At 40.1% G+C, this 25,896-nt stretch overlaps 1 protein-coding gene across 1 annotated transcript in view; it reads left to right on the plus strand.

The window, feature by feature from the left end:
* grm8a (glutamate receptor, metabotropic 8a) overlaps nucleotides 1-25,441 on the plus strand; it is a 229,371-nt gene extending 203,930 nt beyond the window's left edge. The window contains exons 9-13 of the mRNA XM_053343944.1: nucleotides 1,159-1,580; nucleotides 2,358-2,724; nucleotides 22,871-23,011; nucleotides 23,228-23,333; nucleotides 25,392-25,441. Coding sequence (XP_053199919.1) covers nucleotides 1,159-1,580; nucleotides 2,358-2,724; nucleotides 22,871-23,011; nucleotides 23,228-23,333; nucleotides 25,392-25,441 — 1,086 coding nt within the window. The remainder of the gene's footprint in view (nucleotides 1-1,158; nucleotides 1,581-2,357; nucleotides 2,725-22,870; nucleotides 23,012-23,227; nucleotides 23,334-25,391) is intronic.
* Nucleotides 25,442-25,896: the final 455 nt, after the last annotated feature.

Genomic DNA, 25,896 nt, shown 5'->3' on the forward strand with positions numbered 1-25,896 from the left:
CAAGCAACAGTCCTGTGTGATACATTCTGGTGTCGTACTCTGACAGTCACTGGCAGAGTGATTCTGCAGAATCATCAGTAGCAGATTGGCTTTTTGCATCAATGCTTCTTCACTATAGCTTTCCATTTCCTGTCCTTCTTTTTTTGTGCAGAATCAGAACAAGAAAAGTGTTTTTTCCTGGCTTGTAACTTTACCCTAGATGATTTTAAAAGTGGTGAAAGCCACCAGTTCTTAGGTCAGCCTATCCAGTTTAATTATTTAAAACTGACAACCAAGTCATATCAAATAACCATAGCAGAATTCCCTGTGTGTGTCTTACTGAAGCATTTATTAAAGCCACACTCAGATGTAGTTATTGGGGGGGCTTTTACAGAGATTCAACTACAAGATGTGTGACATTATAAACATGCTAGTCTATGCATGCATCTGCTTAATGTCAGTTTTTGTCTGCTTACTCTGCTCTACCGTAGATTTGTCCCCCATATAGCAATCAGGGTTTTTTGTTTCAACTCATTTCAGGCAATCAAAAAAGTGAGCCACTTAGGTGGCCCATTTAGATTTATATATGCAGGAAGAACCCCACAGATGCTATTATACCAAATGGAAGTACATAATTTGAGGTAAGGGAGAAGGGACTGATCACACATTATAAAGATACATCCCCCATGTTAATTATATCACGGTTGGGGACAATTTGGCAACCCATCATCCTTCCTATTAAGTTAGAAAATCCATGAGCATGTAAGTATATGTGCAAAGAGTTCCCTTGTTCAGGAATCCATAAAGGCAAAAGAAAATATCAGCCATAGCAGCAGGAGGCGATACTTGTCAGAGGGAACAATCAATACTCATTTTGCAGATGCATGCAGTTGCTGTAAAATCAATAATCTGTTGACACATTTACTGTAGATTTGGGATTTTAGCAGAATGGAAAAAAGTATAGCAGCATGACAAAAACATGCATGTATAAAAATGTGTCCAATGTTATTCCCCTAAGGAGTGACTTCAGTGGTAGATTACATATAGTTTAGCGTCCACTGTGTAGTAGATGCATCCATCATTGCAATGTTTTTTGGATGAAAGCATGGGAGACAAGAAACAAACATTTCTGATTACATGACAAACCTTTAATGTACATTTCCAAACTCTCTTCACCAGGCTTCAGAGTTTACCTGTGAGTTGTGCCCATATGAGATGCGACCTGATACCAACCGCACCGGCTGCGTTCCCATTCCCATCATCAAGCTGGAGTGGCATTCCCCCTGGGCTGTCGTCCCGGTCTTCATCTCCATGCTTGGGATCATCGCCACCTCTTTCGTCATCGTCACTTTCGTCCGGTACAACGACACCCCCATCGTACGAGCGTCAGGCCGGGAGATGAGCTATGTGCTGCTAACAGGAATTTTCCTGTGTTACGCCATCACGTTCCTTATGATCGCAACGCCGGATGTGGGGGTCTGTTCATTCAGGAGGATTTTCTTGGGCTTGGGGATGTGTTTCAGCTATGCAGCGCTGCTCACCAAAACCAACAGGATACACCGCATTTTTGAACAAGGGAAGAAGTCTGTAACAGCACCCAGGTGAGGACAACACTTGTCTGTCATTATGCCCACACTCCTCTTGGCCCTGTGTGAATGTGTGACTTCTCTGAGTGTAGTGGCACTCAAGGTTGCTGTAAGTGAAATTTCTTCTGTGCTGGCGCGTGTATTCAAATATAGACTTAACCTCCACTTCTTCCTTACTAAGCTGCCTGCAATCATTATCCATCATTATTTTTTTCATACATTATTTATCAGCTATGAACTTACACTCACCTATTGTACTGTTAGCACTCAGAGCGAGTGACTCTGGCAGAGAGCATCAACTAAGTGGCTAAAATGTTAATGCAAGATTTAATAGAACGCAGGTTAATGTCCCCTTTAGCCAGATAGCCATCTGTTTTTTTTATCCATCCAGCTGGACTGGAGTTGATATTATTGTGTTGATATAAGTCATATTTCATGTTTTTAAAAAATAATAATTAGATACAAGCAGAAAAAAACAAGCAAAACAGTACATAAATTAAACAAAAACTGCAACACAGCTGAGGTAACTGCATTAGGAAGTTAACTTAAAATGACTTTCTGCATAGAGGATTTGAAGGTTTTGTTTTGGGTCTAGTCAGTCAAACTCTGAGAATCCTCTACACCAAGGCTTGAAAGAGGGAGCAGGTGGTTTCCTCACTATCGGTGTAAGTGAAATTGGACCTGTTTGGTGGATATTATTCTTTCTACCCTTCTATGAATGCACGTTTTTCATGCATTGGTTGATTTGGTCAAAATGAAACCACTAACTCTAAATAACTGGGTCTCGTCCAGGTTCATTTCCCCCGCCTCCCAGCTCGTCATCACCTTCTCCCTCATCTCGGTTCAGCTGATGGGTGTCTTCGTCTGGTTCGCCGTCGACCCACCTCACACCGTCGTGGACTACGGCGAGCAGCGGACCCAGAACCCCACAGCGGCTCGTGGCGTCCTCAAATGCGACATCTCGGACCTGTCCCTCATTTGCTCCTTGGGTTACTCCATCCTGCTGATGGTGACGTGCACAGTTTACGCCATCAAGACTCGAGGCGTTCCAGAAACCTTCAATGAGGCCAAGCCCATCGGATTTACCATGTACACCACCTGCATCATCTGGCTGGCCTTCATACCCATCTTCTTTGGCACGTCACAGTCTGCAGAGAGGGTAAGTGTGTTTTATTTTTTCTTATTATATTTCCAACCTACATACTTTAACCTCTGTTTCTGACATTTGCTTTGTGAATTACACTCTATAGGCAGTAAGAGTATATAGATGTCTGTACTTCATCCCATCATCTTTAGGGTTTCTCAGTCTACAAAGAGGATGATACCATAGTGTGTGTGTGTGTGTGTGTCTGCTAGCCCGCCTGAATTTCCACTGGATTACCCTGTATATGACCTTTTTGGGATTTAAAGCAATTTTCTTTCAGGGCATCATCTTATGAAAGATGAGTGCAGGTTGAATTTGTGTTTGTGTGTGTGTGTATCAGACTCCATAGAGAGGGGGGAATGGATTTAGATGATTTTGTTTGAGGCTGTATGTATATTTTGTTTGATATCTTTTATAAGATAACAATTCACTGACATGTAGGTTGTCATGGTGTGGTTTATGAGCTTTCTGTGAGCAAGGCTTAACTCTCCTGAGCGCATTTTGCAGCGTTATTAAGTTTTGGAATCGCTTTTTTTGAGTCATAAATTTGCATGTATTACTATGGCAGAAAGCTCTCTCTCCCTCCCTGAAAACTTTTTCGGTAGATCAAAACTGCATCTCTTGGCACTGAGATATGTTTTACAATTGCAGCTATACTAATGGCTCAGACTCCTAAATCTCCTGACAATCCCCCGTGAGTACAAGAGGATTTTCTGTCTGTCTGATTGACTGGATCTATGTCTTGGTCCAAGTTTTTATAGAGGGTTGCACTGTAGAGCTTATTCCTCATACCTTTAGTCAATTATTGATGGCTGATGTGAGTAAGATGTAGTGTTAGTGAGGTGGAGGTGTCTGTGTTTTACGATTCACCTAATAAATGTTGTAGTTTCATTATGCATTAACAGGACATTATTGGAAATTTTAAATGGTATTGCAGCAGCTTTTATATGCACACACACATAAATACAGAGAGAAATAATATTCAAATTCCTAGAGCAGTCGTTTCCAACCGGGTTGTCACAATAAAAAGTCTTACGGGTCACAAAATGAATAAAAAGAAAGAAATCTTTTTGCTTTTTGCCTTTTCAAACCTGTACAAGTCTTCCAAATAAAACAGTGCAAGAGGGAAACATCACCTTTTTGCTAAACTGTAACTCCTCACATTCCACGTCCACACGGAGGTCATGTGTGGGGTCATAAGGAGTTATCGCTTGTTTTGGGGGTAATAAGCAAAGATTTTTGGATCACTACATTTAGAAAACTGTTATCATGTAAGTGATTGTGTGAAAGCCTATAAAAACATGTCTTTTAACTCTATCAGTTTAGAAATAGCGTGTTTGACAGGCATGAACACAGACACAAACAGCTAATGTGATTCATAACACTTTGCACATACAGTAGCAAACCAATGTATTTATACCAGGGCTATTGCAGCAGTGGTTTATTGATTCCATTTATCGATACTGCAACTATTCTGGTTTTCACAATAAAACACTCAATACAATTCATCACAATGCTAAATGCATGCATCTTTGAATACTGTAAAAGTGTTCATACAGTGGTTAGAGAAGCCATAAACAAACAGATAGCCACAATATCATTCACAGTATCAACATAAACACATTCACTCATTAGGGCTCCAGATCATAAACCTCAAGCTGTTTAGAAAACAAATCAATCAAATGAATATACAGCTCTAAATAACTTGAGTTCAGTTTACTTGCAACTGTGTGTTTTAGTGGAAAACACAAGGGTGTCATTTTGAGTGCTTCATAATCTCAAATGTCAATATTCTCTCCCATTCTGTCCTTTTCTACATATCAACTGTGTACCAACTGTGTGTGTCCACTGCAGCTTCAAGTCTTTTCTCCCTCTCCCATCATAAAATAACTGCCTTTCATTGTCTCTGCATATTTTGGAGTGTAAGTTGTAATTTTCATTTCTCCCTTTTCCAAGCGTCTCAGCCCATTTTCCTTTCAAGGCGGGTGCCAGCCTCTGTTGCATGGCAAAAAGCTGACATCAAAGTGTTCCTGTCTAATCACACATCAGGGAAATCATACTCTTGCTGGATGTTTCATAGTGTTTTTCCTTTGCTCACTCTCATTTTTTTTTCGCCACAAGAAACCACAGTTTTGGAGTAGTCATTGATTTACTCTCATAAACATTTTTTATATGGTGAGATTCATCCTTAGTGTTTCTAAAGTGAAGCAGGCAAGGCTGGGGGCTTTTTCAACAGCCTCTTCTTCTTTCTTTTTCTCTCTCTCCCTCTCTCTCTCTCTCTCTCTCTCTCTCTCTCTCTCTCTCTGTCTCTGTCTCTCTCTCTTTTTTTTAAGCAATGACCTTTCTCGTTCTGCCACATTTATGCAAATATGACCTGGCTGTTACAATTATAACCTAACAAGGAGAATTTTGCTCATTTGCTTTCCCCAAACAGAAGCTCTAATCCATGTCAGTTCCACCCTGGCCCCAGTTAACCAAGGCATGCCTCAAGGCCCTGTGCTTGGACCCCTCCTCTTTATCATCTACATACTCCCCATTGGTCAGATCTGCCACCATGGTCTAAGCCTCCACTGCTATGCTGATGATACACTACTATGTCTCAGCACTAAACAATCCGCTCAGCTCCCCCCACAGTCCCTTGTCACCTGCCTGCACAAAATAAAAATGTGTGAAATGTGTAATCTAATCTACTCAAGCTCTATAGCAACAAAACGCAACAAGGTGCTGCTGTTAAAGGTTGGAGATCGCCATTTTCCCCAGAAGTCTGCATTTCGGGTGTTATTTTGGATGCTACCCTCTTATTCCAGTCACACTTCAAATCCAGCATCAAATCTGCTTCTTACCACCTCAAAAACATATCCAGACTAAGGTCATCACTTTCTAACTCTGTGGCAGAGATCCTTATCCATGCTTTCATCACCTCCTGTCTAGATTATTACGATGGAGTCCTGTGTATGGTACCGAGCAAAGCCCTGGACAGGCTCCAGTATAATCAGATTTCAGGTGCCAGCGTTCTCACTAGCACCAAACCCTGGCAGCACATCACTCTCACCCTCATCCACCCTCACTGGCTCCCTGTCAAGTGCTACATCACCTACAAAATCCATCTGCCTCACCTACACATCTCTGTATGCCCTTACCTAGGGCTGGGCAATATGGCTGAAAACTGTTTCACGATAAAAGTATTTCATATCAGTCGATATTGATAATTATTGTTTTTTTAATGACCTATTTAAAATAAGACCACCTGTTATCAATCAAGGCAGACAGGGAAAATAAAAGTCCAACACAACCATGAAAAGCACTCAAATAAATGTGCACATGCTGTAAAAAACGGTGTATAAAACGGTTTATGTTGGAGGGTCTCATGCTGGGAAAAATGCTTTTCTATTAAAGACTGGTTCATTTGAATGCACTAATAGATATTTATTTATAAAGACATATTTTTATACTCTAAAACTTTCTCAATTTACTTTTATTAGAAACACAATTAAAACACATAGATTACACCCGAAATAGTGTGTCAAGTTAATGGTTAGTGGTCCGGGAATGATTTAACTGAACTGGACCGGTATATTGGGTTAGGCTATGAGTTTCAAATTAAACCTTTTAAAAGAACACATTTTACTTATTCAATACTCTTCATCAGAGCTATCACTGTGTGCAAATAGACTACTGCACCCGAGTCACGCTTTTGCACATTACTCTTCAACATCAGTTTGGTCTGTAAATACTGAAACATCACGGCTACAAGTGTCTGAAATACTTCTGATTAACACCCAATCATTTTTCTGTTCAACATACAGCAATAACAGGTGTATGTTCATTAGCTGCCGACACAGCTGGAGTGCTCAGCGCGTGCTAGACACCGTTGTTTATAGGACGTTATAGTTCATAAGTGTGGACACTCACTCATCATTATCTTTACAGTTATATTTGCTAGGTAGCAAGTGAGTTTGTTCATGCAACCAACCTTGCTTTGCTTTTTTTTCTCTTCGGTGGTTTCTTCCAATGAAGTGAAATTATCAAACTTTCTACCGAATGTATTTTTTTATTAATATTGATTGCGTGTCTATCGCAGTATATACCGCTAACCTTTTATCGCCCAGCCCTACCCTTACCCCAAAGTACCTCCCCCACCCCTATATCGCATTGTGAAATTTGCAGTCCTCACACATGGGCCTGCTTTCCACCCCCTACATTAGCCTGCAGATTTTTGGGAACAGAGTTATCAGAGTTATCAGTGTGGTGGCCCCCACCCATTGGTACTCTCTCCCAGCACAGATCCACAACGCTGCACCTTCTTCTTTTAAAAAGTCCTGAAAACGAACCTGTTCACCAAGGTCTATGGTCTCTAATTGATTCTCTCATTCCCGACAGTCATTGTTATTACTATATTCTGTTATTGTATTACTTGTTTTGTCTGCCTCGCTATATGTAAAGTGTCCTTGGGTCCCTTGAAAGGAGCTATATAGATTGAAGTTATTGTTATCATTAATCCAGTCTGTGGGCAGTTTCTCTGACTTTTAAGCAACTTTGGTGTGTGACACTGAGGCAGCTTATTGTTGTGAGTCCTGCATGAGCTCACATATATTGTGCTGTGACCATTTGTACTGTAGGTGCTGATGTGTTTGCATTATTGCACCTTTAGAGTGTGTTCATGTGGCTGCAGAAGCCATTTGGGTGTGTTTTTATGCCTCTATAAGCATGCATATCCATTCATGTGTTGTATGTCTGTGTGTGCATACCTGTTTTATGTATGTGTGTTATGCGACATGCTGAGGCGTCCTGTCTTAGTGGATGGGCTGAGCAGCATCCATGCCATGTTTATTCAGCTAATTAGAATGTCCACCAGCGACTGTATGCGTACTTGCGTTTGAGTGTGTTTGTCTGGTGTGTTGTATTTAATTGGAATATCCACCAGTGCACATTTGTGTGTCTGTGTGTGTTGTTTCTAATTGGAATATCCTCTGGAGTATGTGGCAGCTGGCTGGCTAACAGAGAGAGCAGAAGAGAGGGAGGAGAGAGAGGAGTGAAAGGAATAAACAGGTAATGATGTGACTCACTGATGGGGCTTTAATGAGGAGAGCTCTACCAAGGGCATAAGGTTGGTTTCAGAAGCAGGGGTGTTACAGCTATGTAGATTTTGGTTTGAGAAGGGGGGAGGAGGAGGGGGCTACAACAACATAGATGGACTCACATCATAACTCACATTAGGAATAACTTTGCTGTGCACTGCATCTTTCTAATCATTCTTTAATATTATCTGTATCCTGATACACTGTAAGATTTAACTGCTGTAATCATTTTACATGATTAATTAAAATTAGTTTGTGTCTAATATAACTTAGATACTAAGCAGGAGCACACCTATGACATCAGATGTTCTTGTTGATCAGTAACATGTCCTGTACCTGCTATGTAATATTGAGATGCTCACAGCAGTGGTTAATTTGTTAATGACATTTGGGCTTTTGAAGAAATCTCCCCCCAACAAAAGCATTTCAAATGCCTGTTGTATCAGGGGCTGGATTTTGTAGGCACCATTCAATCACACTCATTCATGTTTGCTTCAGTGCTTCTTTTCAGGGTAGCTGTGGTCGGACAGAGCCAAATAAATACACAATTTCTTGAGGCCATTGCTGGTATCAATATTTGGGATTTTGAAAACAACAACAATATATCAGCCGATAGTATTTTTTACAACATAAACATACAACAAAAGCAAATAATCTAGACAAGGTTACTGTAATTATTATATATGTTTTTAATATTTGGGACTGAGATACTGAGCTGGACCTCTCACAATTAAACAATTAACTTGTCAGCCTTCTCTGGTAAAAACTGGAGATACTGGTCAGATGACCTCAAATGTAATTAGACCTTTTTGTACTGCAATTTTTTGCTGCTATTCTGCCAACATACATGCAGATAATGATATATCGGCCTAGTCAAGTTATTGGTCCAGCTTTGATGTGGGAGCATTTTAATCTTCTCTGAGGTCAGATGTGAACAGCCTTGTTGATCTTTCTACAGTCGTCCACTGACTTCTGGTTGATGATGATCAGTTTTGGTCTGGTTTTGAAGATGTTTTCTTATTGGGGGGGGGGTGTCTTATATTCAGAGTCAATCAGCAGAAGTCTTTTTTGTCCTACTGTTATATAAAGTCGTGTTCAACATCATTATGTGCATCATTATAGCTTTCTCCTTCTGTCATTTTCCCGGTTCCTGTCCATGGCCTACCTTGGGTGTGTGTTTGAGATACTATTTCAACTTTTTATGAGTGAGAAGACCATCAGCCTGCCTCTTCCTATAAGTCAGGCTTTACAGGCTGAAGAAGCGGGGATCTTCTGTGTGGTACAGTGAGAGTAGAATAGAGTGGTGAAGCCTATAAAGTCCATTAGAGGGCACAGTCTGAGCTAATATAACAAGGAGTGCAATGCATTACCTTCCACCTAAGGAAATGCAGCATTCCTTCATAGCTTCTGGAGTGAATGAATGCATTTAACACTGAGACCTAATTGTTTGGATTTAAATGTAAAATTAAAAAAAAAAAAATTTAAATGTGTAGCTGACATATTTAGCACACATTTACTTTCTCATATGCTTCACTTCTCCTATTCCTCCTTTCTTCTTTGACCCCCTGTCTCATCCCTCTCCATTGCTCATGCCCTGTCCCTCACACTCCTCTCCTCTGAATACTCAACATGGCTCTGAGTCACAGCAGCCAGAGAGAGAGAGGAGGGGAAAAGACAGAGGAGAAAGAACACGAAGCAAGAGAGATAGAAATTGAAAGGGAAAGTTACCGAAAGAGAGAAGGGACATAGAGAGAGATACAGAATAAGAATGTGAGCAATACATCAAGAAAGAGGGAGAGAGTGAAAGGGATTGTTAACCATCACCGACCAGGGAAGTATTGTTTTGAAATAGGTCATGCTACCACGCAGAGACTGCCGGCTCCAAACAGCTTCTGCTACACCCTGCAGAAATGGGAAAGGTTGTGTGTGTGTGTGTGTGTGTGTGTGTGTGTGTGTGTGTGTGTGTGTGTGTGTGTATACATGCCTGTGTGCTTCCCTCTGCCTCTCTGCTTGTTGTAAAGCCCTAACCACAGGGTACATCCTCTCTCCTACTATCTCTCTCTGTGTCTGCTGCATCATTCCTTTGCCTGACACTATGGGCAGAGGACCATCTTTCTTTTATCTCTTTTTTTTCCCACCCCTCTCTTCTCTTGTATCTCTCTTCCTTTCTCTGTGTGAGCCACCTCTCCTGTTCTCAAGATGTCTTAAATATGGTCAGCTTGTTATCTCCTGCCTCCGACTGAGGAAGAAGCAACCACCCTGCTGCTTCTTACAAACCCACTCTCTATGTGCATGTGCAAGCGTGTGTCTTTTATTTTAACAGCATGTGTATTTTTTGTTTTGTTTTGTGAGTGATGTTTGTATTTCAGTGTAGGAGATTTTCGCATCATGCAGTTAAAACCTCAGATTTGCAAGCACGGGACTTAGAGCCGCCCTCAGTTTTTTGGGAAAATGTCCTTTTTTTATGGAAATATTAAATAAAGCATGGATAAGAACATTTTGATCTACATTAGAAAGTACAGAGTGAAACAGTGAGGTATGTTATACAGGCTAAGCGTGGGAACATAATATATTCTGCAATGCTGTAATGGAAGGACAGAGCTGCTTGTGCTGTACACAATGAATCCACAGTTTAAGCTACTGAAGCTGCTATGCATACATAAATTTAGTGTATCTCAAGGCCTCCCATTCATATCATTTCTCTGACACATTCCCCTTCTCTTTCTCTTTCTCTTTCTCTCTGTCTCTTTCACACATACACACTCACACACACACACACTGTCTTTGTCCAAAGCGGGATCCAAGGGTCCTAACCTCAAAATAGCCTCTTTATGATGTGAAGAATGGCAAATGGACTCACTTTGAGTAACATTCCTCATTTTTTCCCGTTCCCCGTGATTGCGTTTGGTCCTCAGGAGTATATAAAGAACACACACAATCTATCTCTCTACCTCACAAATCTATCTCTGCCCCTCACAACACGCGCACACACATATACACACGGTGTCAACGCTCACCGTCTTCAGACAGATTTATGGCTGCGACTGTGGTCCCGGCGGAGAACTAGTGACCGCCCGGATCCTTACCGGGAGTAACTGGGGTTATCAATCTGCAGTAATCTGAAGAGGTTGGGAGAGAGAATGGCAGGGATGGAGAGTAAGGGTATGTGATGAGAGAGGGGGAGGCTGAAACAATGACAAAAAAAGAGTAAGCAGGAGGATGAAAGAAGGAAAAAGGGAGTTGGAGAAAAGGAGGCCGATATAACTGAAACACTGAAAGAGAGAGACAGAGACAAAGAGAGTAATGGAGGACATGTCACAGGCTTTTTAACAGCCCATAGAACATGGTATGTGTACTATATTACAGTAAGAGTTGAACAGCTGTCTTCAAAAGTGTGAGAGCTTTAGATAAGTGTAATGATACAAGTCAGAGAGACAAACATGTAAATATCTAATTGGTTAAATAAAAAATATTTAATTACTTGTTTTCTTATTCCAATCCACATGCGGGACTAAAGTTAAGTGGTCAGAAATGCGAATGCTGTCTGCTAATTGAACATCATCTCAACATCGTCTTTCAAGTAAAGGATGGAAGTATGAAAATGAAGAACATAATTAAACTGCCCTTCATTTAGCATGTGATTATGTGAGCACTAGCTTAAAATTTGTGTTCATTTACTTAAAAAAATAAATAAAAATAGGTTTGACCATTTTGTGGAAAGTTTAAATTAAAATTGCATTACTGTAATCATTGTAACCACACAGTGAATGATTGAAGGGACAATTAACAGCCTCTTGTTACACCACAAGTACCCAACACCTGATTGAAGATCCCTATAGCACAGCCAGGATGATTATTTAATCAGAAACATACAGTATGGAGTGTGGTAATTATCGAGTGCTTAAGAGAAAAAAGGTAGGTTGCTACTTTTGTGAAGTAGCTACTTCTCATCACAGATGTTACATTTGATCAAACATAAGACTATTGTAAAATAAGATATTATATGTCCGTTAGGGTATGTTGTGAGTAGTGTTTTTGTGTTTGTATATGGTAAGATGTTTTAATGAGTATGTGGCATATAATAATAATAATAATATAAATAATAACATGTACTTCTGTATGTATATATACAATAGGCAGTATCATAGTAATATTCATATTGTTAACCATTAGTAATTAGTATTATAATCTTGTACAAAGTTGGGGTGAGGCCACCTGTCATCCAGAGATTGGATTATGTCAAATGTTTACCACCAGGATGTTATTTTCTTGGTATGAGTTAGAAATCCAACACCCATCGACTGCTAATTTAAATGCAATGTAACAAAATATTCCCATACACATACACTTCTAACTCCTAGCAATGCACAGGTATCAATGGCACATGTACAAAGAGAAGATAACATCTGAAAAATGTTTCTTTCCTCAGCTGGGTTTAAATTTCATGTCGTCTTTATTCTGACAGAATTTACCAATCCTTGGGGTGATTATCTTCAACAGGCTATGTGGGGGGGGAAAAAAGAAAGCTTTTCATTCATTTTTTAAGGGATGGGTTTTGCAATCTTTTGCTGGGTTCTGGTGGGATTTGGTCGTTTGGCTGAAAATGGGGAGAGACAGACAGCAAGTGTCAGATCCTAACATCAAACAGTGAGATGTTGAAGGATGTGGGGGGACGCCCGGGGGGGACCTCACATAGAGACGCAAGCAGTCACACAGACTTAACACAAAACGTATGCATACACACAAGCGTGCTCTACGTTCATGTGCGTATACAGTAGGGGAAGCCACACACATTCAGTGACAGACTAATGCACATACACAGCAACTCTCAGGGGAGCAATAGAGCAAAGTCGAGCAAAGAACGCTATAAATTCAAACTTCTCAACAACATTCCCTTTCAAGGCCTGGTGCAACATTTCCATCACACTTACATCTCTGTAACAACACTAGAATAACAAACATCAGGTGTGCTGTTGTTTTCCACCTCCACTGTAGCTGCCAGCATCCATACATATGTAAGACTATACAAATACTGCATGACAAAGCAAAAAATATTTCAAATGCATGAGAAGATAAAGCCTCAACACAACCAGTACAGCTGATTAACTACTTGTCTATTAACATTTCATAATACATGACTTTTAAATTCTGATTATTTTTACAGTTTATTAACTGAAAGAACTGTAAAACACGTGAATGCAAATGTGTTGCATTTAAAGCAAATCGTGCAGTGTTAATCAACCACGAGGAAGATAATTTAGACAAAATGAAAAACATTGAAAAATTGATAAATGATGCCAATGTAGATATCCCATTTTAATTAGTGGCTGTTCTGCTCATCCTGCTGATCCTGAGAGAAATTTAAAGTTTGCTGCATTTCAAGCTGTGGCTGTGCAAACACAATAACCTGCCATCCACTGGCTGGCAATGAATGAGAAGAAGTTGGCTTGTCAATTTTGGCTCTCGCTTACTGAAAGTGTCAGGAAGCATTTGGGTTGAATTAGGAATAAAAAGTCTAGTCCACAATGAGTTGCGGAGTATACAATATGTTGATGACTTTGTAAGGCCAGGGGGATTGGTGACATATTCATTGCCAGCAGTTTGTAATTTCAAAACAATGTTATATTGGAAGACTTTGAGGACTGTTGTGAACAAAACCAGAATTTAAATAAGCAGAGATTTATGAGACCACTAGCCAGAAAACAAAGACCGCAAATTTATTACCTTCATTTCTGCTTCATTTATTCATTTAATCAGAATTAAATTAAAAAGGGGGTTGGGACTACTGTATGTTAGTGCAACTCAGTCCTTCTGTCAGAAGTGTGTTTAGTGTCATTTCCAAACCAATATATGTTGAGATTGCATAACATCAGCCTTTGAAATAGGCACATTTAACATCCATGACAGAAGAGCAGGGATCCATTTTACATGCCAGTGGTGTGACACATTTTTCCCTAGCACTTGGACAGCAGTCTGCTGACTGATGATGCACCATGCAAGTCCTTGCTGGGTATTTTAATTGGCTGGAGCTGTGCACAGTGGGTTACTATCATGCCAGTTAAGAGAGAGAGAGAGAGAGAGAGAGAGAGAGAGAGAGAGAGAGAGAGAGAGGGAGAGAGAAGGAGAGCAAGCCTTTCACAACAGGGCCACTCTCACAGCATGCATTACAATGAGACCTCTGTGCACAACTCTAAATTTGACTTGATACTACTGGCCAAGCCCTGCAAAGATCTGCAAGTCAGTAAGAGCTACACTAACAAGCTGTGGCAGAGCAAACACAGATAAAACATTACTTTAAGAAATACTCTGTGTACTGTTATATGACACAGACAGACCTTAGACCAGTATGGATTAGATGAGGAAAAAATATCTCTAAGTGCTGTTTTATAGAAGATAATGAGGCACTCGTGGACAACAGTGACCACGCTTGGGCCCAATTAAACTGCACTGACACAAAGTTAAAATATTATGGTGGAGAGTCCTGTGTCAGAGGTTATTTATGTCTTTTAAAAAAGGAGAGCTTTTCATCACAGCGACATGTTGGAAAAACGTGTGATGGGCGTTGTGGAAGAGTTCAACTTGGAGATTTAACAAGCTGTGAAAAAAAGGATTGTGAGAAATTGAGAATCACAAAAAAAAAACCACGTTAACAATTTAATATGGAAGCATTTTAAAAGCCACCTACTCCTCTCACCCTTAATTCATTTTTGACAAAAATGGGTTCCTAGTGAGACCACTGAACACTTCCTGTAATTGGGGTAACTTTTGTGTAGATGTTAACTCCACACTGTGGCCCTAGAAGTTATACCAAGACGCCCAAACTGTTCTGAGATCACGCGACAATCCATCTCGTCAGTCTTAAAGTTATACCCTTTTGTCCGAACTACCGGTGATTCAGACCAATCAGCAGCCTATGAAGATCCTTGCGTCATCTCGCAGCTGCCTCGCAAGGTAAAACGGTGAGAGATGCTTATAGACAGATGGTTCATCCAATCACCTGCCAAGTCTTTTTTGAAAGTGCCTGCTCTTTTCCAAATAGTTTCCAAGGACAACTTCTCAGATGGATTTGTGTAACAAACCATCTGGCCCGTCAGGTTACAAACTGTGAGCATTTTTCTTTTCCAGCTTTTATTGTGGTTGGGAGTAAATCTTTTTAATATAGATAGGTTCAGCAGGGAGACACATAAATACTTAACTTTAAAGTAAAGCACAGCCGCACTGTGACATGTATCTAAATTGTGACATTGGCAATATGAATACATTTCCTTCTGTTACGTGGATGGATAGATAGATCACTAAGAAAGTATAAAACTGTGAAACTGGCATGACTAACAATGAATACTCCCAGTTGTTCAGGTCTTTTGTTTTCTGTCACACGGCTGTAATGCTAAGCAGCTTATTATTGTAGTGATCCATGCGTGGTCGTGGTGATGCATTTCACTGCCTACTCCAAAGTTTCTCGAGAGAAATGCATCAGGTAAATGAAACGTGTAATGAAACACAGCTTGCAGCTAAAGGATGGAAAATACAATAGAAGGTGGAATCTTAAAACTAGAAACAGTTTAATTTTAAGTCTGACATGTGTTAGATTACTCTGATAAATCAGAAAGAAACATGTCATATTTCATCTGCAGAAGTAGTACACACCGGTTCTGTCAGGACTGGTCCCATTTTTCAAAAAATAAATAACTAAATAAATAAAATCTCTTCACCCTCCTGTGGCTCAGGTGATTAAAATGATGAGTGGTCCCATGGTGTGAGTGGAGAGGAACAGGAGGTGTCAATTAGAGGAACTGAAAGACTCTCTCTCTCTCCCTCCCACACACACACACACACACACACACACACACAACCAGGAGATTTTGACTCAAAATGTGACCGTGAAGTTCTGTAAGACCCTCAGGCAGTCTGCAAAGTCGCCCGCTCATAAAAAGGTTCTGTTTGGACCGACGCTTATCAAGGACACATAAACTCATTATCAGCATGTGCAGACGGTAGCATGTTTAATCATGTGGAGAATGATGGAGAGATACGCTAGACAAATAGAGAAAGGAGGTTGAGAGGGCGGAAAGATAGAATCAGAGAGAGTTTGAGGAGACTAAGAGGCAGACATAGAGAAGCATGAAGAAAAAAAAAACGGAGCGAGGGAAGACGAGAACCTTTCAGAGGGAGTGCAGTGCTGAGTGTCAGCCAATCATTAGAGATAGCACGATCACTATCTTACAGTGAGGGAATGGCGAGGAGATGGAAGGATAGTAGGCGTCTTTGGGAATAGAAGATGTCACACACAATGCTTTTCTTGTCTTTCTGTTTTTTATATCCCGATATCTCTCTTTGTGTCTGACCGCATGCTGACTCCAGACATGAAACAAAGCAGCCAGAAGCCATTTATTTCAAATGTGAGCCGGGAGACATGAAGACCATTGAGAGCATAGGGATGTCTGACGAGAGAACTCAGTGGCGCCGTGACAACAGAAAGTTGAGGACGAGTTCAAGTTGATGTAAATACACAGCGATTCTTTGCAGCAGTGTCCAAGTGAAGGGCGGATGCCAATGCAAAACTTCTTTTCATTTTAGTTCCTATCAATATTTTGTAGCAAGCGATACAAGACTTTGTTCCTCAGTTCAGTCACTGTCCTTCTGCACTGCTTTGTTTTTGCTGCCTTTCTCTTTATCTCTTAATCTCTCTGTCCACTTCTACTTCCTTTCAGCCACTGCTAGCTCCCCCAGCTCTCTTGTCTTGTCTCTCTTGTCTCTTGATTTTTTTCCCTTCTCTTTTATTTCCTTTATTTATCCTCTCTCCCACTTACCCACACTGTCTTTCACAATCGCACCATCTGTCTCTCTTTCTCTGTCTTTCCTGTCTCTGATGCCGGGTGATGTTTGGGAATGCTACTGGCCAGGGCTCTTTGATTTCACCACCCCTTCTCTTGCTCTGTGGCATGTTTGAAAGGAGATACAGTAATCACACAAGTAGTGTAATGACCGATAATGCTTTGTGCATTGGCATATCAAGCCGGGATTTATGTGTTTGATGTGAGTTTCTGTGGTCATGCTTCTCATTCGAGTTCACATGAATGCATGCTTGTCTGTGTTCCAACTGCTTGATGCCTAAAGAAATCCTCTACAACCCTGTTTCCAAAGGTAGTGATAAACACCATTGTTACCTCACTGTTGCTGGCATTGTTTCTCAGTGAATGTAGATCCTCTGAAAGCTAGAATATTTGCTAAAATGTGTATTGGAAAAAATAAGGAGCCTGCAAATTGTGCACAGCATCCATGAGAGTGCTTTTCTTTCTTTATTATATGTTTTAGGTTTTACCTCAATGTGTACATGTCACATATATCCCCCCTCTGTATAAATCATTGTGTGGAAATTGCAATGTCTGCAGAAGATTGGTTAATTATTTGGCTGCTGATGTAGAGTTAACTGTACATTCTATTTCCAGACTGCCATTTATAGTAAAGCCAAGGCAACCCAGAATAGCCATCAACAGTGTCAGTATTAGCTATCATGAGGGTTTTCTGTGGAAAAAAGAGTGCTCTTTCTACACTTATTGATGGGTGCCCTAACTACCATTCAGCTTGTCTCTCAGGATCAGTCATATCTCCCAGGAAGTACATTCTTAAGCAGCTATTATATTAAAGCTTCAGTTGGAATGTTCACTGCCAGTGTAGATGACATTCACAGTGGCCTGCAAAAAATATGTGTGTGTGTGTGTGTGTGTCTGTGTGCGTGTGTGTGCGTTACCTACATTTAACCAGGTAAAAACATAACAGTACCAATAGACAAATATGACTCTCACATAAATACCTGGTTTAAGGTCTTTAAGCCCTACTTTTACCTTGCTGTTTTTCAAATTTGACTCGCCTACACCTCCATGTTGTGGACAAAGAGCAACACAAGGATGCATGTCTGAAAAATTGGACAAGAAATGTTATAAATACCAGAAAAGCAACCAGGACTAATGCTAAGAGAATCCTTAAATCCATCAGGGAGTTCATCAAACACATTTCACTCCTTCATCTACACACTGGTCACATACAGACCCTTTAAAAGTCTTCCCATTCAGAAACCTAGTTGTCATGAGTAGCTAATGTTACTGGTGGTCCCCTATCATAAATAATGACTGTTGTGAGAAAAGAAATTTCAATATCCTGTCAAATATACCAGAAATATACGATCTCCAAATATATTAACAACATCATCTGTAAATAGAAGTTGGCCTCGCTGTGACCTGCATACAAAAAAACCCCAGCTTGGCTGACTCAAAACCTTTCAATTTTCAACAGACTGACTGAGACATTTCTCTCTTCCTGTCTTTTCCAAGCATGAGCCTGATTATGTTCAGTGCATCCTCTGCTGTCGCCCTGGAAACCAGCCAAAACAGCCACCACCATCTGAGCAATGTGGGATCACCACAGTAACTTCAAATATGCTACATTGTGTACAGCTCCAAATAACTTCACATTTGAAGTTTCTTCCACAACATTTTTTTTCCTCTTTTTGTGTCCTACAATGTCTAAGGAGGCCAAAAAACTCAGTAATCATTGTCACAGAGAAAAAAACAACAACCTAAGTAACATAATGTTTTGCAAATAGGTTCGGTATGGATGCTCTTTCAGAATTCGCTCATGCAGAATATACAACAGTTGCATTTTAAGTGGCTTGGAAATATAAAAAGCTCCCTGCAAAGTTGTGCAATGAGCAGTGATAAATGATGGTGATCAACATTGTAATAAGGCTGAACAACAGCGGGCTTATCCTTTAAGCACAAATTGAAAAATAACAAGGTGTCCAGCAGACAAAAATCCTCACATGAGCAATTTTCTTATGAACAGAAAATAAAACAAGTCCCAGAGAGAAGACAATAAAACACTCCTGCATAATCAGTGCAGCACTGCTAAGTTAAATTACTTCAAGGTAAACAACACCAAGCTAAATATTTGTCCAAAAACTCTAGTGTACATTTCTCCCCTCTTTCAGTTTCAGTTTCCCCAGTCCTTTATCTCTTCTTCTCTCCCCAGGTGTTAAAAACACATTAGCCATCACTCCATCCCTCACCTTCTGTTTCTTTTTCTGAATTGCTTCCTATCATGGACCAGAGAGCCTGAGTCTGTAAATGTTTTAAACCTTAAGGGAACACATTGTATGCAGCCATCCACGGCTAATCGTCTACTTTCCGAGTCTGACTTTTGGGATAATAGAGTGCTTCTTCCAATGCTCACATTTTAGCCATTATCTGTGGACAGGCAAGGTGGTGGAGAAGGAGAGTTTTCAATCTGTATTGCGTCTGTGTGTGTGTGTGTGTGTGTGTGTGTGTGCATGTGTGTAAATAACAGCTGGAAGCCATAACTTTGAACCAAAGGCTAGATGTAATGGAAGCAGCTATCGGACTCGATGCTGTTTTGATAAGAGCAACTTCACTGCTTAAGGGAATCTCTCTTTTCCTCTCGTTTTCACTGTTATGCCGCCTTTTTCTCTCTGTTATTCCATTTTCACTTCTCCTCTTCATCCAATCTTTTTTCTCCATCTCAGTTCCGCTCCTCTCTCTCTCTCTCTCCCTCTCCTACTGAAAACATGTTTTCCTGTCTCCATCTGTTCCTTTCTGATACGACCACTCACTGATCCCTGTATCAGTACAGTTCAATCAAGTGCAATTTGTTGGCAGGAGATGTGAAAAAGAAACAATATGGCAAAGTACAAATGAATCCATAAATCCCCTTTTGTGTGTCTCTCTCTCTCTTTCTCGTGATCTTTTCCCTCTTGCTTAATTGGCGATCTGTCTCACCTAACTGTAAAGTTCAGTGTTGTGTCTGTGCTTTGTGTGTGTGTGTGTGTGTGTGTGTGTGTGTGTGTTTGTTTGTGTGTAATATTTTGGTCAAGGTGAAAGTCAGCAAACGAAAGTGGATTGTAAACTGCTTTCAGAGCCTGTAGAGAAGCTGCAGGCAGAGCTCTTTACCTCTGGTCAAAACACACTGATGCAATTATAGGAAGATCATCCAGGGGGAAAAATATGTACAAACTCTTAACATACAAGTACTGTTTATATGAATTCAGGTTGGTTTGTATATTGTTATGTGCAAGACATATTGTAATTTGTCTTCTGGGGTTTGGTGTGTGGTCTGTGTGTCTGTTTTCCTCCAGTTTATTGGCTGTGCACCTTCCTTTCCCTTTGGCTATTGTCATAGTTATCAACTAAGACCTTCAGGCAGATGTGTGTGTGTGTGGCAGAAGGAATGAAAACCTCAACCTGAATCAGGTGTGAACCGTGGGCAAGATAGAGAGCAAGAGAGAGAAAGGGAGAGAAAAGTATGCAAAATATAACTGGAAATCAACACGAAGGTAAAACTGAATTACCAGTCATATTGACCGAAACAAGGCAATTTAACAAAGTGGAGCTCTCACAAAGCATTTAACATCACAGCACAAGGAAGTAGTATAAAAAATGAAGGTTCTTGGTCAGAGTGTTTTACATAGAATTAGATTACTGTATTATTGTGTTGTCAATTATACTATTCTGCAATTTAATTATTTTTGCCTATTTAAAGTCGAACATTATCATAATATTCCAGTTCTGTTGAGAAATTTGCCCTTTTTGTAAAATTCTGCCACTGTGACTGCTTATTATTGTTACTGTTTTATTTGTAGAGCATAACAGTGAATTTGTGCTCTGGTTAAACACAGTGTCTTCTTGTTCGATTAGCTCAGGGCTGTTACTATTGATTGAGAATCCTCAGGTTACATCCTCTTTATTTATTGTTATGTCTATTTACAATTTCCAGTTTTTCCCCACATATAATAATGTGTTAAATAAAACATTTTCTAGAGGCATATTTACTCCCTATTATAAATTCTGAATTAAATGAACAAATTAAAAAAAGAAAAGTGAACACATGCTTGCCTTTAACTCTGTCCCAAAATGACTCTGCTGAGTATCTTTGTACAGTACTATTATTTGGAGTCCCTCAAGAATGCTGATGTTTCTGTAGTTGCAGATATCCAGTTGATATGTTATGTATTTATAGACACATACATGTGTAGTTATGTTAGCATGTAAGAAAAGAAGATAGCTGTCTGGAATATGAGGTTTAATTCAAACTTTAAAAACTGCAGCCCTAGTGTAATGTCCAGAAACTGTTTGTCCAATATGTGTAGTGTTAACCGTCCAGCTTGACTTTCTTTCTGTTCTACTCCCTGCTTCTTGTCAAGTTGTATTTGCCAGCAGTGCCTCAGTCAGCGTGTCCGTGCACTTTTTGACAATGTTTCGTGTTTATTGCAGTTTCTCTCCTTCTTTCTCACTTGATCAGTGTCTCCTCAAATCAAATTCCTCTCCTCTGTTTTCTCTCATAACATCTATTTTTGTTTCACATTTCTTCTCTTCCCTTCTTCTCACTCCAAGCCTTTCTGCTTCTTCCTTCCATTTTCTACTATTCCCTCCATCACACCCCTCCCTTCTTCTGTCTGTCTCTGTAAACCATAGACAGTGCTTGCATGATAAGCCCTATGTCTTGAGAGCTTGTCAGCTGTGTCAGGGGTGTGGGTGAAGCCTGTCATTACATCTGTCCTCCTCCAGACTACTCTCCGAAACTCACTAAGGACCTGAAGACTGGTGCTCAGTCCACTGCAGTGTGTCTATATGTGTGTGTGTGTGTGTGTGTGTGTGACTGTCTTAGTGTTTCATTATAACTGTCTTCCAGCTTACTTTGCAGAATCAATGTGGTATAATAAAATAATCCTATTTGGTAGAGTGTACATAACAATTTTGACTGTCTCCCTTCAGTAAGTGTCATAATATCTATCCCTCAATCTGCTCACTATATCCTTTCACTAGTCCTGGCACACAGTTCATTATATAAACCCTTTTTCACACATGCCGTCTCACACATGCTACAGTATGTTCAGGAACATTTCCTGCATGGGGTCATGTGTGAATGGAAGCAGGGATTAACATTTAGAGATACCGATAAAACATTTCCCACTTAAAGACCTAGTAACACTTCAGGGAAAATGGCGGTATAGCTGTTTTATGAATGAAGGCAGTAACATTGCAGGGACAGGCACATGACACATTATGTCCATCTGACGAAAGATGTTTTCACGTGGAGTGAACAAACCAATTACTACACTTGGCTGATGATGTATTTATGTCCGAAACTTGCTTACGGGAGCCATGCCGATGCTTTTACGGGCAAACATACATCCTGCAAACTTGATGAATATTAAATACATTTCAAGAACACAGGCACTGGACAAAAACAGCTCCTCACCAGCCATGTTCCTGAAAATAATCCTCTGACACATACCCCATCTTCTTCATTTTCTTCTTTTTCTTCTGTTGAGTTTTATGGGAGTTGAACACCATATTCTTCTTTTTCGGCATTGCCATGGCATGTGTCAAAAGTGAATGGTGAAAATTATTATCGATGCCTGGGAGGTTATCTCAGTAATATACCAGGAACTGTGTGTGAAAGAGGCTTTAAGACAGTATCTGTCTGCTTGACATTCAGCTTACTCCCAACTGAATAAATACAGAAATACAGTGATGTTTTTTTGAGGGGCGAACTGCAGTTCACCAGCAGCTCAGAAAGTTTTCCTTGAGGCCAACTGTCCTCCACTGGATTCTCATCTGAAAGTCAGTTTAGTGTATTTCTCCATCAACCCACCCGATGCTATTTAAACTGTGCTGATGCAATAAACCACACCCATCTGGTGTTTCAGCTGGCCAAAAAAAGTGCTAAGGATTATTTCAGATTCTTAGACAAAGAGACGAGCTCTCTGGAGCACACAGTTAATTAAGCAACTTTATTGATGCCATCATTTCATATACAGTTTGATGTACCTGCCTGTATCTCATTGTAGCTGTCACCACATATATTTTCTGCTAATTTTGTCCTTGTTAGGCCATCCTTTACTTCCTGTCTCCCCCTCTGTTCCATCTGTCCTCCTCCTCTCCCTCTCATCAGACATATTCTATAGTTGGACAATTACCCAGACTAACTCTGACAACCTGAAATATGATAAATGACTCTCTTCTCTCTTCTCTCTTTCTCTCTCCCTCTCCCTCTTTTCTTTTTTCTAGATGTATATCCAAACCACCACCCTGACCATCTCTCTCAACCTGTCTGCTTCGGTGTCTCTGGGAATGCTGTACATGCCCAAGGTTTACATCATCCTCTTCCACCCCGAGCAGAATGTACCCAAACGAAAACGCAGCTTCAAGGTGAAGTGGTTTGTCTCATGTGATTATATAACTTGTATTATTCAAGTCAAATTACTGTCTAAATGTGATGTATACTGATTGCAGTGGTGATAATAGCTTTAACAAATACTGAGAAATAGAACTAGAACTGAATAAGAAAACCTAAATAGGCTCGTACCATGTGAATAGTATTCATTTAAAATTAATGGATTTCTGAATGGATGCATGATGATACAGGCCATTGTGACAGCTGCCACCATGTCGGGGAAACTGACCCAGAAGGGAGGAGACCGGCCCAACGGAGAGGTGAAGACTGAACTGTGTGAGAGCATGGAGACCAACAGTGAGTAAGAGAACACCAAAATTTTATAATTATACATATAATCAACTATATAAAACTATTTCATCAGATATTTAACAAAATAATCTAAACTTCAAGTGTATTCACTAGTTTTTGTTGCTTTCATCAGCATATTCTATTCATTGTAATTTATATTAAAACTCAAGAGCTGGTGGCCTAACAATAAGTAAGGTTTAGTGATATGATTTAAAATGAAAAAAAACAAGGAGTGCTTTGGTAACTGAATGATTACCACACATGCCACATAATCGCAGCGTCCCTGATTCGATGGCAAGGGACTGCTTTGCTACATGTCATTCCTCTCTCTTTCTCCTTGGTTCCTGTCGGCCTCTATGCCATAGTATTTCTAAATAAAGGTAAAAAATGCCCAAAATATATTTTAAAGAAAGACAAAAAAAAAAACGTTGCTATATAATTGCTATAGTGCTATATAATGTTTACATAATAAATAGTACATGGACATGGGTGTGCTCTTTAAGTTGGCAGGAATGACTATAGCTCTTATTGAAATTGACTAGTTTGATCATGGTAACATTTTATAATTATACATATGAACATATAACTCTCATGCACAACAATACACAACATTTTCTAGAGAGGTTAAAACAGAATAGAAATGAATTGGAAAAGTGTAATGTATGTTTGACTATGATGCAGTGTAATTGCCTGTAATTTGCCTTCTCAATCAGGTACTTTTTCTCACCCTCCCAAAGCAGGTTAAAGCATCTACTGTATTTTCACTTTATTTTAGTGTCATAATAGGGTAGTGCCACACAATCTCTTGAGATATTTTCTCTTGGGTACATTTATGCCTAGATATGCAGTTTGTGTTTTTGCTTTAATTGAGTTCAGTTTATTTTCAATGTGAAAATTAATTTCACGCCTGACTTTTTTGCACGGCCAAACAGCTGCAACAGTGACAGTTTTTAAATAGCATGACGCGTTTTCACCAAGCTCTGACAGTGACGTACATCCACATCTGTGTTACATCCACTTCAAAGCTCCAGTTTGTGTTAAAGTGGCTCTCCTATGTCAGCAATAACAGACTGAATGAGAGGAATGTGTGTATGTGTGTGTGTGCATGAGCATGTCTCAGTTTGTGTTCATGCATGATTATCTGTATGTGTGTGTACAGTCTGCACACATGATTTTATATAAGTCTCCATCAATCTATATGTGGATTCAGGTGTCCTGTGTGTGTGCAGGTAGTGTTTGAGCATGTCTGTAATCACACACGTGTCATTTTGTGCTTGCTCTAACATTATATGCAGGTGTTTAATAGGTTACAGAGTTGTGAAAGCAAACAGTGTTTTCCTGTCAGCACTTTAACAGCATCAGTGAAGGGAACAGGTCACAGTTCATTCGTTTAGCCAGCAGTTACAGCACTTTATCATCTCCTCAGCTACTTCACTTTGCAAATTAACAAGGTGTATATGGAGCACGCAACACCTTGTGTATTTAACAGTGAGGGGCAGAATGCATGCTTAAGAGTCGCTCCTTTTTTAGTTACATGACATTTTGCTTCTTTTTTTTTCCTATCAAGGTCTTTTTTCCATTATTCCAGCAGTATGATGGCAGTTGAAAGACAGAAAAAAAAAATAAATGAAAGGGTTGTATGAAAGCATCAGAGTATAACAATAGCGCAGTTAGAGGCCCGCGGTTGCTGCAAAAACATTGACATTTACCATGGAACGCTTGAGGGGACACAAGACATAATGGGTTTGACAAAAAGCCCCAACAACTCAGGTGGACTGTGGATGTGACACTGTTACGTGACCGTCTCTAGCAAAATCTGCTCTTAACTGCTCTTTCCTGTTTCTTTTCCTCTTCCCCCTTCACCCTTCCTCCAATGTGTCTCTTTTCATTTACTTTCCCTCTCGTCCTTTTCTGTCCCTTTTCACTTCATTTGTTTTTCATCACTACACACTTTCTCTTTCTTCTGGTCATCTTCTTTCTACTCCACCTACACTTGCTATTCCTACTCATCTTTACACACCTCCACCCACCCTTCCTTCTCTCCCCCTTCCTTTCTTCATTTAGCTTCATCAACTAAGACGACATATGTCAGCTACAGCAATCATGCCATCTGAAGGGACCACAGAAGATGGAGAGAGGGGGTATTGGACAGGAGAGGAGAGGAGGCGCGTCTTGGGGCAGGGCCAAGTGAAAGAAGGAGCCGTCATTCTTAGCCAATCGGAACAGGCGGACAGACAGAGCGCCCAATGGAATCCAAGCATGAGACATTTTGTATTGTTCCGCATCAAACCACAGAGAGGTGGGACCACATAAACAGCCAGTCGGTGTGCCTGCTTTCCTGCTGCTCACAGCTCATTGGTCCTACCATGAACTTACCTGTTTTAAAAAAAAATAATTAAAAAAAGAGACAACAAGAAAAAAAGTGACATACCATAGGACACTGTGGTGGACAGAATAACTATTAAAACATACAACAAAAAAAAGAATAAAAAAGAGAAAAAAATAAATAAAAACACTCAGAAATCATGTAGACATTATATTTAAAAGGGGAAAGGTTGGGCCGGGAAAG

The sequence above is a fragment of the Scomber japonicus genome, chromosome 23 (assembly GCF_027409825.1).
Source record: "Scomber japonicus isolate fScoJap1 chromosome 23, fScoJap1.pri, whole genome shotgun sequence".
Taxonomy (NCBI): domain Eukaryota; kingdom Metazoa; phylum Chordata; class Actinopteri; order Scombriformes; family Scombridae; genus Scomber; species Scomber japonicus.